A 16,262-nucleotide genomic window follows, 5' to 3' on the forward strand; every position below is an offset into this window, starting at 1 on the left:
TGTTTATACTCTTAAAATTAAAATGACTATTATACCTTAATGTATTTTTTTATTTCTATTCCCTATTATATAATAAAGTAAAGGACCTATTTATCCTTTCTCTTCATCCTCCCATTCTCTCTCTCTTGATCACACATAATTGTCTGTTGTTGTTCTTGAAAATAAAAAATCCAGTTCTTCAACACATACACACATAAAATTTGGAAAACGATTCACATGGGTTCATATTTTTGGGTAGGATCTATTTTTTTGGAAATCGATTTACATGTTCAGATGGGAACCTAGATGAAGATGAAGATGTAGGAATGTTGTTCATACTCCGGTTTGTTATTCAACACATACACACATATATAAAATTCGAATCACACACTATGTTTTCTAGGTTTGCACTTTAACACACATACACACACGAACACTCTATTTTTTGGGTTTGCTCTTCAAGAACAACATAAGAAATCGATTGAGAAGTTGAAGACGTATGAGCAGATAAAATCGATTTCGAATCTGTCAAGATTCAAGAACCATCGATCTCTCAAGATTCATACCCAGTAACCCAAAGGCAATATGAAAACAATTTCGAATCTGAAATCGATGTTACAGTGAGTTATTTCACCTATCTTCTTCGTCCATAATTTTTTCCCCGCTTAAGAAGCCAATTAGATGTCAATTGCCTCACAAAGGAAGCACATGAAGATGTAGAGAGACAATGCTTGGGTGTGGGTCAAAATCAATTTATTCTAGATTTATGGGTCAACATTGATTTTGTTCCAGATTCTCGAACACATACACGTTGAAGAAATCGATTTAGGGTTCCAGATTAATAGGAAAGAATCGACTTTGTTCCTTATTCTTGAACACGAAATCACTGCAGAACCTAACGAAAAAGCTTACCAGATAACACAGATCAAGAGATACAGAGAATTAGAGCCGATGGCACATTTGAATGAAATTCTTAAACTGATTTAGGATGATATAAAGGAGAGGGTGAGTTATGGGAAAAAGATTGGAGTCGATGGTAGTGATGGGTCTATTCCTCCATATGAGTTTGCGTCTGGAAAGAACCGAATACAAAAGTTTAGCTGATGATTTCATATGAGAGAGAGACCTCTTTTTTTATTATTAAAATATAAACATAAATAGTAAAAAATGTAAAAATAAAAATAAAGGAGTATAATATGTCATTTTAATTTTAGAGGGCCAAAACAATATACAAATATGACACCAATGTAAAAAAAATTGGGATTTAGATGAAAAAAAAAACATACTATAAAGACCATTTTTTGCAATTTATCGTTAATATAAAACTAGTTGTGAGACCTATATATTACATGAGTTAATTTAAAAAAAAGTTAAATATAAATGTCAAAAAATTTAAGAACTTTGAATTTAAAAGAAAATAAGAAAAATAATGAATTATTATAATGAAAATGTTTTTTATCCTTTAAATTTAAATAAATAAAAGAAACTAATGACTTTAATTTTGGAAAATTTGAAATTAAAAGGTAAATTAATTAATGAAATTAATATCAAATTATTATTATATTTATTATACTTATTTTATTAAAATAGAATTTTATAAAATAAAAAAACTCATAAAATAACATATAAAAAAAATTAATTCAAAATAACCATTAAATGATATTTGATAAATTGAATAAGAATATGACAAGTAAAAAAAAAAATAATAAAAATAAAATCAGAGAAGAGAGATATACTATAAATCTTGTTAAACTTGGATTATCTTCGTGTATACTATCCGAAATTAAATATCTTAAATTTCCAACAACCCTTTAAAAAAAGGGCCCCCATTACTGCTTTATTGTCTTCCAATACGTGGAAAATGAAAGAACATGGAGTGCATGAAATAAACAAAAGCCAAAGAAAAACGAGGAAAAGGATAAAACATAAAGAAATGGAGAACTAGCGGAGACTTGAACTTGACTTCATTTTCGTAAAGCCGAACGGTTTTACTATCTTGATCCATCTGCTTTTTTTTTTTTTTTCAAAATCCTGCCACTGTTATTTTGCCTTTAATGTACGGAGAAGCTTTGGAAAAGCAATCGTCGAATCTTGACACTGCTACTGAATCTCTACCCACGATCACTTCCTTAGACATTAAGATAATATTTCTAAACGACAAAACAAGAACAAGAACATGAAAACCCAGTTTCATCTGATTCGAGTTTAGATCCTCACTTTGGTTTCTGATAATTCGTAGAAGGCGATGATGAAAGGGGGTTCTTTTGGGAAGAAAAAAGGATCTTCCCAGAGCCAAGATCACGACTTTGCACAGTTGATCTTTTCATGGTCTCTTGACGACATTCTCAATGACAACCTTTATGAACATCAGGTTTTTCTTTTACGCACTTGATCGTTTCTTCCTAAAGTATTCTCTTGTTTTGATTCTTCTTTAACTTCGTAAGTAAACATATTCTTGATCATATGAAGTCTTTCATACATAATGCTTGTAACTTTCTTGCTTTTTTTTTTTTTAAAACTGTAGTTCTTTCAGATTAGCCCTTTGTTCAGGAAACCATTGGTCTATTTTTTTCAATCAGTCAACATTATGGACATCTTATCACAAAATTGAACTGAAACATTGGTCTATTCATATATATAATTATGAAGTCTGTTATCGATTTCACGTATATATCCAAGAGTCACAGAGACCACATAATTTTTTTGAAAACTTTATAACCCATTGACCTCAAAGTCAACTTTTTTTTCCCCATTCTGGGCTGGATTGTTTATCATAACTCTTTCCTGTGACTCGATGCATGATTTGCAGGTGGAGAAAATACCACTAACTTTCCAGTCTGAAGAACACTACTTTGGTTCTTTTGTGTATCCTTTGCTTGAGGAAACACGTACTGAACTGGCTTCAAGTGTAAATATGATGGATAAAGCTCCACGTGGTGAAGTTTCTTCATTTAGGATGGCGAAAGGTAAAGAGAAGATGATGTATGATGTTACTGTTGGTAATTGGAGAAACACTGAACGCCCAAAAGAATCTTACCGGACTTTACCTGGTGATCTGCTTATTTTAACAAATGGAGAACCCGGATGTGTTTCTGATTTACAGAGTGTGGGTAGTACATGGGCTTTTTTATTAGTAAATAACACAGAGGATGATGATAGTGGTACACCTGTACAGTTTAAAGTCGCTGCATCACAAAAAATCGAACTTCATGATCGGATGTCTGTTATTTTCTTGATGAATATAACAACCCAGAAAAGAATCTGGAATTCATTGCACAAGCATGCGAATCTTGATATTATCAAAGAGATTCTTTACCCTGATTCAGTGGTAAGAACTTGTTGGAAGTTATACTCTTATGTAGTTGAACAGAATCTTCTTTTCTCAAGTCTTATCATCATTGTTTATCATGGATGTGCTGTTACAGGTTAACGAGAAGTGTGATATGTGTTCATTAGGTTGCAATAGTTCTATCCAGAGATTTGATCAAAGTCTTGTTTCTAAACTGAATGAATCCCAGAAAGCGGCTATTATGGCTGCAATTAGTAAAATGGAATGTTGTCATAAATCCTCTGTGGAACAAATATGGGGACCACCTGGAACAGGGAAAACGATGACAGTAAGTGTGATGCTCTTTATCTTCTTGCAAATGAAGTGTAGGACACTTACATGTGCTCCAACTAATGTTGCCATAGTAGCAGTAGCTTCACGTGTTCTAAGCTTGGTAAAGGAATCATCTAAAACTGTAACTGCAAGTGGTGATTCGTTTTGTTCCATTGGAGATTTGCTATTGTTTGGCAACAAGGAGAGGTTGAAAGTTGGAAAAGACATTGAAGAAATCTATCTGGATCATCGAATTGAGAGGCTTACAGAGTGCCTTGGATCTCTGTCTGGTTGGAAGCATTGTATAAAATCTATGATTGATTTACTTGAAGATTGTGTTTCTCAATATCATGTTTTTGTAGAAAATGAATCGTTCAAGGAAGAACAACTCACAGATGAAAACAAAAGTAAAACCAACAACTTGAAAATCAATTCATTCACGGAGTTTGTGCGAGTACGATTCAGTTCTTTTGTACTACCACTCAGAAAGTGCATTATCACATTCTGTACTCATATCCCAAGAAGTTTCATGAAGCCAGAAAATTTCCAAACTATGGTCTCTCTTTTGGATAATTTAAGCTCTTTGGAATCTTTGTTGTCTAAAAAGACTCTGGTTTCGGATGAACTTGAGCACCTTTTCGTTTCTAAACCTTTGGAAGATGATTTTGTCAACTCAGGACACATGTCATCGATTAATTCTGTCAGAATCATGTCCCTTTCTTTTTTAAAAACTCTGCAGACATCTCTTGGAGGACTCAAGCTTCCAAATGGTTCCAGAGATGCAATAACACGGTTTTGTTATGAAAGAGCTTCTCTTATATTCTGCACAACTTCTACTTCCTATAAGTTGCAGAAATTTAAAATCGACCCTTTGAAGTTACTGGTTATAGATGAAGCTGCTCAGATGAAGGAGTCTGAAGCCATCATTCCCCTTCAAATTCCTGGAATGAAACATGCTATTCTCATTGGAGATGAGTGCCAGTTACCTGCAACGGTTAAAAGCAGTGTAAGACTATATTAATTTTTATATATATTTTTGTCGAACTTTTGTCTTCTGTTCTTATTTTTACTTTTAAGTTATACTTAGATCGAATCAATGTTTGTGGACAGGTTTCTAGTGAATGCGGCTTGGGAAGAAGCTTATTTGAAAGATTGAGTTTGTTGCATCATTCTAAGCATCTACTGAATGTTCAATACAGAATGCATCCTACAATAAGTTCCTTCCCAAATAGGAAGTTTTATCAAAATAAAATTCTGGATGCAGAAAATGTGACATGTAAAAGCTATGGAAGGCAGTATCTTTCAGGGCCGATGTTTGGTTCATATTCATTTATAAATATTGTTGGTGGAAGAGAAGAAGGTGATGATGTTGGGAGCAAAAGAAACATGGTTGAGGTGTCTATTGTGGTTAAGATAGTGCAGAAACTTTATGAAGGTATACTATTTTATCTAATCCTTTTCTTTTAAGATTTGTAACTATATGTTCAATGATTTCTTGAACACATCTTAATTTCATGTTTATAGAATGGAAAAAGTCCAAGAAAAAGCTTAGCATTGGTGTTGTATCTCCTTATGCTGCACAAGTTGTATCGATTGAAGAGAAACTTCGTTACAAGTATGAGAAACGTGATGGATTTTCAGTAAATGTAAAGTCAATCGATGGATTTCAGGGTGGAGAAGAAGATATCATAATTTTATCTACTGTAAGATCGAATAGCCATGGGAATGTCGGATTCACTTCTAGTCATCAAAGGACTAATGTTGCATTGACCAGAGCACGGTGGGATTCTTTGACTTTCTTAACTATTGATCTTTATAGATAGCTTTCCTTTTTTAGAACTACATGTAATAAATTTGTATGTCTTTTCTTCCATTTCTATCTAGGCATTGTCTCTGGATATTGGGAAACGAAAGAACCCTGGCTCGTAGTGACTCGATATGGAAAGATTTAGTGTTTGATGCAAGGAATCGTCGTTGTTTGTTTGATGCTGATGCTGATAAATGCTTGAAGAAGATAATAATAGATGCAAAGAAAGGGCTAGAACCTCTTAATGATATGGTTAAGGGGAATAGGTTACTTCTTAAACATGTCAAATGGAAGGTATTGTTAACTTGACTTCCATTTAGAACATGATTACTTTTTCCTTAAATATGTTATTATGGATTATCATGTTTTTGTTCTTCATATACTTTTTTTGCAATTTATGCCATCAGATTCTCTTCAGCGATAATTTCAGAAAATCGTTTGGAAAACTGTCAGATTCTCGCATGAAGAATGTAGTTGTAGATTTTCTACAGAAACTCTCTGGTGGATGGCGTCCCAATGATGGAAACACAGACTTAAAGGTTTTGAAAATATATAAGGTTGAAGGGCTCCATGTTGTTTGCACAGTTGATATCATCAAGGAGTTCAAGTACATACAGGTTTTAAGGATCTGGGATATACTACCTTTGAAGGAGATTCTAAATTTGAGAAAAGAACTTGACAGCATTTTTGCTACATACACAAATGATCATATGAATCGTTGCACAACGAAACATTTGGAGGGGTATGCTCATTTGCACTTTTGTAAATCTTTAAGTTGTCATCTCATTATGCATGCTTAATTAGTTCCTTGGACTTCATGTTGTCATGTTGAATTTAATTGTTCAGGAACTTGGAAATTCCCAAGTGTTGGGCGTCATCACAAAATATCAGCCAGTTGCATATGAAGTTCTACACCTTATCACCTGGGATGGTGGACCATTTGCGTTTTGGTAGAGAAATTGATCTACCTGTGAATCTCTCTGATGAACAGATGGATGCATTTTTATGTTCCAAAAGTTCATTCATAATTGGACGATTAGGAACTGGAAAAACCACTATATTGACAATGAAGTTGTTACAAAATGAGCAGTCTTTTCGCTCTGCTTCTGAAGGAGAGAGCAATCAAGTCAGAAATGGCGAAGTTGTTGATGATCATGAAGAAAGCAAACCGACTCTTTTGCGACAGCTTTTTCTGACAGTCAACCCAAAATCATGTTCTGTGGTCAAGCAACATGTTTCCCACGTTACAAGGTGCACAAATGCTTGTTTCTTTTACTTAGTTTGTGTGTCTTTGATCCTTTATACATGGGGATCTTCTATGGTCTTTTTCTGACTTGCAAGCATTGATGTATATGGCAGTGTTCCATGTGATGGGAATTCATCAAGAGAGATTAATCTTGATGATGTGGATATAACATCAGAATCCGATGTGCCAGACACATTCATTGATGTCCCTGAGAAAAGTTATCCTCTTGTGATAACATTTCATAAGTTTCTGATGATGTTGGATGAAACATTGGGTGATTCATTCTTTACAAGATTTCATGAAGCAAGAGAAGACTCTCATGGTAACTATATAAGTTCAAGATCTGTTGCATTGCAAACTTTCATAAGATCAAGAAACGTTACATTTGACAGATTTTGTTCGCTTTACTGGCCCCACTTTGATTCGAATTTAAAAAAGAAGCTTGATCCTTCAAGAGTGTTCACCGAAATAGTTTATCATATAAAAGGAGGAGAAATTCCTGATGGAAAACTGACTTATGAAGGCTACTCTTTATTGTCCGAAGGTTCTGCATCCACTTTAACAAAACAAAAAAGAGAGAATGTTAACACCCTCTTTCAAGCCTATGAAAAGATGAAAACTGAACGTAGGGAATTTGATCTGGGAGATTTAGTAAATGATCTTCATCGTCGACTTAAAAACAATAGTTATGAAGGTGACCTAATGGACTTTATTTACGTTGACGAAGTGCAAGATCTTAGTATGAGGCAAATTTCTCTTTTCAAATATATTTGCCAAAATGTTGATGAAGGATTTAGTTTTGCGGGTGATATTGTGCAAAACATTGCAAGAGGGATTGATTTTAGGCTTGAAGATATACGATCTATGCTCTATACCGAGTTTTTAGGAACCCGAACATCTGGAAAACAAGAGAAAGTTGATATGTTTGAGATCTTTCAACTGAAACAGAACTCCAGAACTCATGCTGGTGTGCTCAAATTGGCTCAAAGTGTCATTGACATTCTATACTGTTACTTTGCTCACTCAATTGACATTTTGGAGCCTGAGTCAACACTTTTTTATGGGGAGGCTCCTGTTTTGCTCAATTCTGGCAATGATAAAAATGCTATTGTGAAAATCCTTGGTGGCACAAGAACAAGTAAAGGATTTGTTGGCTTTGGTGCTGAACAGGTGATATTGGTACGTGATAATTATGTGAAGGCTGAGATTTGTGAATATGTTGGAAAGCGTGCTCTTGTTTTGACCATAGAAGAGTGCAAGGGTCTTGAGTTTCAGGTCAGTATCTCTTATCATTTCTGTCAACACACTTTAACATATCCTTTGTGATTTTGAATTTCTTTTTCTTCTTGATGTCTCACATCTTCTTATTTTTAGGATGTGTTGCTCTACAACTTTTTTGGGTCATCCCCTTTGAAAGACCAGTGGAGTGTTATATATGATTACATGAAGGAACAAGATTTGCTTCCTGAGGAACTTCCTCATTCATTCCCGAGCTTCAAGGATTCAAGACATAATGTATTGTGTTCTGAATTGAAACAGTTGTATGTTGCTATAACTAGGACGAGGCAAAGGCTTTGGATATGTGAGAAGAATGAGGAGCTATCCAAGCCAATGTTCGATTACTGGAAAGGAAGGTGCCTTGTTAAAGTAAGGAAGCTGAATGATTCAGTAGCACGGGCAATGCAATGTGGAAGCAGCCCTCAGGAGTGGCTGGAGCGTGGTAAAAAGGTGGATGCTTATCAATTATTGCTATGAGTTTTCTCTGTTCTTTTTGTATTTATAGTCTGAAAGGCTGCTGATTTATGTTCGTGTGTCATCTTCTGTTATGTTAATTTGACATGCTTTGACTATATACGTTTTTCAGCTTTTCTATGAGAATGTTTTCGCAATGGCTACATTGTGCTTCGAAAAAGCTGGAGATTCGATGTGGGAGACAATGGCCAAGGCTTCTGAATTCAGAGCATCTGCTGACAAGATGCGTGAAACGAATCCCAAAGCTGCTTCATGTTATCTTAGAGAAGCAGGTGAAATGTTCGAGTCCATTGGGAAACTGGAGCTAGCAGCTACTTGTTATTCTGATTTGGGAGACCATGAAAGAGCTGGTAACTTCTTTTCTCCATCATAAATGCCTGTCTAAAGTATTCAAGCACATGAAAAGATAAAACATAACCATGTCCTTGTTTTATTGTTTATCAAATTTTACTCGTTGATAAAGTTATAAAGAACGTAAAAAGAGAGCATTTCAATTGATTTTTTCGGACAAAACTTGGATCTGAAATGCTGTTAATCGGCAATTCTTTGATTATCTAAACTTTATGATTAGAATAACAATGATACCCAGAAAAACATAGTATCTAGGTTTTAGCTATCGTCATTAGATCAACAAAAAGGATGTAATTCGGCTATAAAGTCTAGCAATTTCATTTTAGTTTGTTGCATTTCTCTATGTAGTAAATTTCTATCATCTAATTCTAACTTTTTGTACAGGAAAAATTTATTTGGATAAGTGTGGGGACATTAATGCAGCAGCAGAGTGTTTCTTGTTAGCAGGATGTTATAGTGATGCAGCAGAAGCTTATGCCAAGGGAGATCAGTTTTCTAACTGTCTGTCAGTTTGCAGAAAAGGGGAAGTTTTTGATACAGGTTTCCAGTATATAGAATATTGGAAAGAGCATGTTCATGTTCGAAGTAAAGAAATAGAACAAATTGAGCAAGATTTTCTGGAGAGTTGTGCTCTTAGTTACTACGAGCGCAAAGACAATAACTCCATGATGAAATTTGTCAGAGCTTTTTCTTCTATGGAATCAAAACGTGTTTTCTTGAGGTGGTTAGGCTGCCTTAAAGATCTTTTGCTGTTGGAAGAAGAATCAGGGCATTTTCTGGATGCTGCTGAGCTTGCAGGGTCATGGGGTGATGTTCTGAAAGAGGCTGATCTTTTGGAGAAGGCTGCTCATTTTGAGGAAGCAACATTGCTCCTACTGTGGTACGTGTTCTCTAACTCTTTATGGGGAACTGGAAACAAAGGTTGGCCATTGATCCCATTTGCTCAGAAGAAATCACTTTGTAAGAAAGCAAAGTTACTTGCAAAAATGGATTCGGATAGTTTTTTTAGTTTTGTTTGTAGTGAGGTTAAAGTACTCTCTAATCACCAGAGCTGCTTGTCTGAGCTGAAGAAGCATTTGCATTCTTCCCAGCAACACAAGAGTCTGAGGGGAGTATTCTTATCGATTAGAAAGATTTTGGATGCTCATCTTCAGTTGAATATTTTAAAGTATGACTGGGAGGATGAGTTACCCATTGATATTAGTAAGTATGTAGAGGACATGATCTCTCAGAATCAAGTTTCTGTTAGAACTCTGGTTTTTTATTTTAATCTCTGGAAGGACAACGTCATGGATATCTTCCAGAGTCTTGGAGGACTTGAGAATGCATTACCAAATGAGCATGAGGGTCATGTTGATTTCTGTTTAAATTATTTTGGTGTGAGGAAACAATATGTAAAAGGAAACATTGTTTACTTGTTAGTCAACAAGGATTTTGATTGGGTAAGAAATGTTAGCGATGACAAGGGGTTTCATAGGGATGGAGAAATTCTAACTTTAGATGGCAAGCAGTTGGGGCTTGCTATTCGGTCATATTGGCAGTCAGATTTATTTTCTGTGGGTGTGAAGGTGCTTGAAACTCTTCAATCTCTCTATAATTTGACTCTAAAGGGTTCTTCATTTCACCAAAGCACGTCTCTTCTTCACATTTTTGAGGTATCCAAGTTTCTTTTAGACTGCCAGTATCTCAACCTCACAATTGATCATATGAAGACTTTGCAAGTTTTTCTTGGAAGCTCTATGATATATTTTGACTATGTGTTTCCATTAGACTGGCGAAATTCAGTCTCCAGGAGCTTGATTGCCTTAAGGGAGAGTGATCTTTCAATGAACTTGCTGGAGGAAGTTATTCTTCAGCACCTCAACATTGAACGTGACCTCACCTATTGGACAACTGGGAGAGTGATGATGATATGTCTTAGTTCCAAAAAATCTGTTGCAGTTAAGGAGAAGATTATTAGGGGTCTTCAATGGAATCCCTTATGGAAGTCATTTGCTGAGAAATTTTCGGAAGATGGCTTCAATGAGGTTTATGTTGCTCTAACACTCCAGAATGCTCTGGAAGATACTTATAGAGCTTACTGGTGGTTTCCTGGCTACATGTCACCTCACAGTTTTGTGTATCTCGTGGATCGTCTTCTTTTCATGGCATCTTTCTCGTTAGGAGTCTTTTTCACTACAAAATCTTCTTTTGTTGAATGGTATACTCATTTTCACATGATGTCTACTCCAGATTCAAAACAGATATTTTCGAAGGATATCGCACACTTTCTTGTTGGAATAGTTCAGCACATTCTCTACGAAAAAGAGGAAACCATATCATGGATTGGACGATCTAACATTGTTGCGACTTATTACCATCCACTGATAGCATTGAAGTTGGTTATGATAGTTTCTTTAATTTCCTTGCAGTTATTAGATTGTTCCCAAGTAATAATTGATTTGCTGTTGGGGTGGAACAATATTGCTTATTTGCTTCCCAAGAAGTTTGTAGGTGATCTTCTAAGGAGATGGAACGGTTGTAACTTGAATTTAAATCCAGATATGGTTGCAGAAGCATTTGCAAGCATAGAAGATCCTCTTCTAATTGTGAGTTCAGGAAATGCAACTCCAAGAGTCCATGCTCCATGTGCAATATTTGTGGACCTAAGGAGGTCTAGAATGGAAATAATGAGTGTATTGTTCCCAGGTGAAACTACACATAATCCCCAGAAAGACAAAGCTACAACAAGTGAGGCTCTTCGGGAGGAGAATCATAGCGATGAACAAAGCAACGGTGACCATTCACTGGTGGAATTGGAGGTAGAAAGTCAAAGCAGCAACAGTAACACTCAGGATTCAGGAAACAAAACAAGGATGGGAAATGGCAGAAGGAAGAAGAGTAAAAAAAACAGAGGCAGCAACACTCAAAATACATTAGCTACTGTTTTATTGGATGAACAACCTTGTGCCAGAGAAAGTACAACTCCACCTGAAGCAAAAAACTCTTGGGATGACCTTACAACTCTACTTGAAAGAAACAACTCATGGGGTGACCTTACATCTTTTCCGGAAGCAAAAAACTCATGGGATGACCTTACAACTCTACAGGAAGGAAACAGCTCATGGGGTGACTTTACAACTCTATCTGAAGCAAAAAACTCATGGGATGACCTTACAACTCTACAGGAAGGAAACAACTCATGCTGCGACCTGAAGCAGGCTTCTTACGCATCTAATATGAGGTTAGACTTGCAATATTGTAAAATGCTAAGTTGTCTATTAATGTTTAAACCACTTTAAACTAGAATATATATTGAAATAGTATTTCCTTTCGTTCTTTTGACTCATTTATATACATGCATATGGATGTGTGGACTATCATATTCAGTCGACCCGAAGTGGAGCTTCCAGATTCTACTAGTGGAAAAAGAACTGGTGTCCAAACAACTGCAGAGAGGCTGCAAAGTAACAAGAGAATGGTAGATGCTTTCTCTAGCCAGCCTGTCATTGGTCAGGAATGGAAGGTTGTTAAAAAGTTGGGTTCAGAGGAGAAATGTGTGGAGGAAGCTGATGATCAACACAGCAATGTTGGTCAATCACTGCTGGAATCGGTGTTAGAAAAGAAAACCAGTGATGATAGCACTCAGAATGCAGAAATCAAGAAAGGGAAGGGAAAGAACAACGGGAAGTGGATTAAGAAGAACAAAGGTAGCAATAGTTTAGGTACATTTACTACTGGTGATGTACATATCAATGATCTTTCACCGGTGGAATTGATGCTAGAAAAACAAACCAGCAATGAGAAGTCTAAGGATGTTGAATTTAAGGAAGGGAAGGGTAAGAACATGGAGAAATGGATTCAAAAGAACAAAGTTAGCAACAGTGTAAATACATTTAATGGTGATGACAATAGCAATGATCATCCACCGATGGAACTGATGCTAGAAAAACAAACCTGCAATATGAACATTCAGGATGCGGAAATCAATAAAGGTAAAGGGAAAAGTAAATTGAAGAAAGGCAGCAACAGTCTAAATACATTTACTACTGTTCTTGTGGATGGACATCACTGTGCTGGAGAAGATACAACTCTGCAGGAAGCAAACACCACATTCAATGACCTGAAGCAACCTTCTTCTGCATTCGATACAAGGTTAGACTTCCAATATTGTAAATTTTCAAGTGGTTTATTTTTATTTATAACCCTCTAAACTAAGTATATTTGTTTGACTTATTTATATACATACATACATACATACATACATACATATGAGTGTCTGGACTTCCATTTTCAGTCAACTCGAAGTGGGTCTTCTAGTTTCTAAGAGTGGTGAAACAACTGTGCCAACATTTGTGGAGAAGCTGCAAAGTAGAGCAGTGGTAGATGGTGTCTTTAATTATGTGGGTTCAGAGAGCAGCAACATAACTGAGGCTCTTCAGGTGGATGAAACTGATCATGATGAACTCAGCATTGGTGATCATTCACCTCTGGAATTGTGGTTAGAAAGCCAAAGCAGCAATGATACAACTCTGGATATGGAAAACAAGAAAAGGAAGGGAAAATATGTTATTGGAGAAGATACAACTATGTGTGAAGAAAATAGTGCATACAATGACCAGGAGCCATCTTCTCCTTTTGATAGGAGGTTAGTGATAACTCTTATATATCTATGTTATATACATATAATTAAAGAAAAATGCTGGTTAATACATGTTTTTGTTAACCTTTGGTTGTTTAATATGGAAACTTTTTGCACTTTGTTGTTATGTATGTTGCAGGATAAATACATTGGACGCTGTGAAATGTGGTAGCTTTCTAGGTTTGGCGGTAGCATTCTTGGGAATTCGCATGTGGAGGAAAACTTGATTAAATGGTACTGATGCTTCTTAAGGTATTTCGCAAACTTCATATATATAAAGTAAAAACCGAAGAAAGAGAATTAGAGAAAAGAGACCTCATTCTCCTCTCTAGGAACTGAAGGGGTGCTTTGCATATGATAAAATGGCTTCCGGTTCCTTCAAGCCAAAGGAAGAGCAGAGAATTTGATTATCAACTTCAGCAAATCACTTCTTTCCTGGTTTGATTTTTATGTTTTCATTGTGGGTGTCATGTATATGAAACATAATTTGACTTAGATATTTTGATTTGACATTGATTACTAATTTCCACTAGCTACTTGGCCTAAGTTGTACGGGCACTATTAGTTTTATGAATGTGCATGTGCTTAGTCTTGTTTCACTTACACCTGATTCCCGAGTCTCATTTAAGGAGGAAGGGGAGGTAAGTGGAAGGAATCAGGGGAAAGGCTGATAAAATCTTGTTCCCGAGTTTTTTTTTTGGATGATTTGGAAAGAAAAGAAAAGAAGATAAGGAAAGATCTTCCCTTCTAATCTTCCTCCCAAATTGGAGAGAAGTCGATCGTATCCTCATCCTTTTTTTCTTTCTAATTTTACATAATTATCCCTCATATTACTATATAAATGAGAACCATATAAACGAGAAAACACATCATGTATTCAAGATTCTGCACAACTCTCAAGCTATTCAACCACGTCTTCATTCTTCGTCCTTGCAACTTATAAATACATGTTTCTGCCTTTTTAGTTTTAACTAGTTTTTATTTGTCCGGTGTAATAAAAAAATATTGATTTTATTTTCTTTTATAGCATCATACTTTTCAATGTATTATGTGTTGGTGGAAGAATCATTATAGTTTTTTAATAAAAAAAAAACATTTTACGACTTGACACCACAAGCTCACTTTTTGGTGTAATCGATGTTACACAAGGTTCCTTCTATTTTAGAAACATCAGAAAGCAACCCAAAACAACCTCGTATATGAGAATTGAAACAATAACAGAGAATACAAATAATGATCAAAGAAAATACAAAGCAAGCTGGATGAATATTCCTACAAGTCTTTGTCTTCGTATAAATCAAGAAGTATATGTTAACCAAAGATTTTTGTCATAAAAATGGATGAAATAACAACTTGCATGACATAAGATTGCTTATTAATCACTGATATTAGCAACAAAAGCCTATTTTGAACTGTAAGAGCAAAAATTGTTGTACAACTTGGTAATACTGAAACGTCCCAAAAGTATGACCCAAAAATTTCATTTTTATTTAATAAAAACAGTATTCCAAAAACATCATCAATACAATCCAAATAAAGTAAGAGTATCAAACATTATTTCAAATCAGAGCAAATCACAACAAGCAGAACTATGTGGTGTGTGCAATGCAGTCATCCTGAGCTCTTTCCCTTGTAACCTGAAGTACCTGAAACATAAATTGAAAATCATAAGCACAAAGCTTAATGAGTTCCTACATACCATACATAATAAATCATATATTGGCCCCCCGCCCTCCATCCAGCTTCGCCCGGCATTGAGCCCAGCTCGGTATACATATATGTTATTTTTAGGCACTGCCTGACATCGGACCTCACCCACTATACACATATAATATATATCACATAATCATGGTAACACATACAATAATCATAAAACAATAGCATATGATTCAGTCATCGGGCCTCGCTCGACATTGAACCCCGCCCGGTGTACATAGCAACACATAACACATGCAAGCATCACACAGACTCCTAGCATCCTAACATAAACAATAAGGGCCGACATTGGTGCCTTAGACCCGTTAAACCTAGTGAGGAAACTCACCTCAATCGACAAATAGAAGATCCTACACTCGTTGCTGTTGCGAACTAACGAATCCTCGAGATATCAATATAAAATAACATTCGATTAATAATTGGATTCCAATCCATAGCTATCAATCCATAATTAGGGTAAAAAGACCATTTTACCCCTGACCTAGTTTGGACCAAGACTTAGGCCCAAACCTATAATCCAAAAGGCCCAAAATCTAACTAATTGATCAAGGCCCATACTTGGACCAATTTTCCAAATTCAGCCCAAACCCTTACATAGGCCTACCCTAAAGCCCACCCGTTCTCCTAGCCCAGAACACTTGCATGTAGATGACCCAACAAGAACCCAAGCACTTAAGCCGAAAAGAAAGGCCAAACCTCGAAGCCCAAAACACAAAACTAGGGATGAGCTTTAGAACCGGACCGGTTCGGAACCGGAACCGGTTTTCCTATATTATAAGAACCGAGAACCGGACCGCCGGTTCTAGCGCCGGTTCTGGTCCCCATCCCAGTTTTCCGTTTATTTTTGAAATTAGAACCGGTTGAAATGTTGTAGACGATATGTTATCTTCCGGATCTTGCAAATGATTCAATATTTAACCAAATTATGACTTTTTACATTCTAAATTGAAGTAAAAACACTAAATTACATGATGAAAAAAGAATCAAGTAATTCTGACTTCATGTGAGTGAGTCATGCGCATTTTAAAAGTGGGGAAAGATTAAAAAAAAATGAAGAAACAAAAAATACGCAACATTGATATGTTGTCTTCCGGGGTCTATAGCTGATTCAATATCTAAGCAAAATATGTGTTTTTATAGCCTAGAATGAAGTAATTCCGACATCATATGAATGAGTTATGCACATTTA

General features: G+C 35.8%; 1 protein-coding gene across 2 annotated transcripts; it reads left to right on the forward strand.

The window, feature by feature from the left end:
- Positions 1-1,928: 1,928 nt before the first annotated feature.
- On the forward strand, positions 1,929-13,960 carry LOC145066069 (uncharacterized). Of its 2 annotated transcripts, XM_079013236.1 has the most exons (16): positions 1,929-2,350; positions 2,789-3,307; positions 3,405-4,586; positions 4,691-5,015; positions 5,105-5,360; positions 5,465-5,681; positions 5,795-6,129; positions 6,234-6,638; positions 6,747-7,908; positions 8,008-8,361; positions 8,498-8,735; positions 9,121-11,959; positions 12,106-12,425; positions 12,501-12,870; positions 13,013-13,363; positions 13,497-13,960. In XM_079013236.1, exons 1-16 carry the CDS (start codon positions 2,225-2,227, stop codon positions 13,582-13,584), a joined length of 9,087 nt encoding a protein of 3,028 aa, XP_078869362.1. In that variant the 5' UTR covers positions 1,929-2,224; the 3' UTR covers positions 13,585-13,960. The 2 variants fall into 2 exon arrangements, with proteins under 2 accessions (XP_078869362.1, XP_078869361.1); XM_079013235.1 differs by having other exon boundaries at positions 1,930-2,350; positions 12,106-12,870.
- The last annotated feature ends 2,302 nt before the right edge of the window (positions 13,961-16,262 follow it).

Source organism: Lactuca serriola, chromosome 8 (assembly GCF_051521515.1).
Source record: "Lactuca serriola cultivar US96UC23 chromosome 8, Lser_US96UC23_V15, whole genome shotgun sequence".
NCBI lineage: Eukaryota > Viridiplantae > Streptophyta > Magnoliopsida > Asterales > Asteraceae > Lactuca > Lactuca serriola.

Coding starts and splice junctions, on each gene's coding strand:
- LOC145066069 (XM_079013235.1), top strand. CDS start 2,225: ATGATGAAAGGGGGTTCTTTTGGGAAGAAAAAAGGATCTTCCCAGAGC. Junction 5,682..5,794: donor TTAAACATGTCAAATGGAAG/GTATTGTTAACT, acceptor TTATGCCATCAG/ATTCTCTTCAGCGATAATTT. Junction 12,871..13,012: donor TCTTCTGCATTCGATACAAG/GTTAGACTTCCA, acceptor TTCCATTTTCAG/TCAACTCGAAGTGGGTCTTC.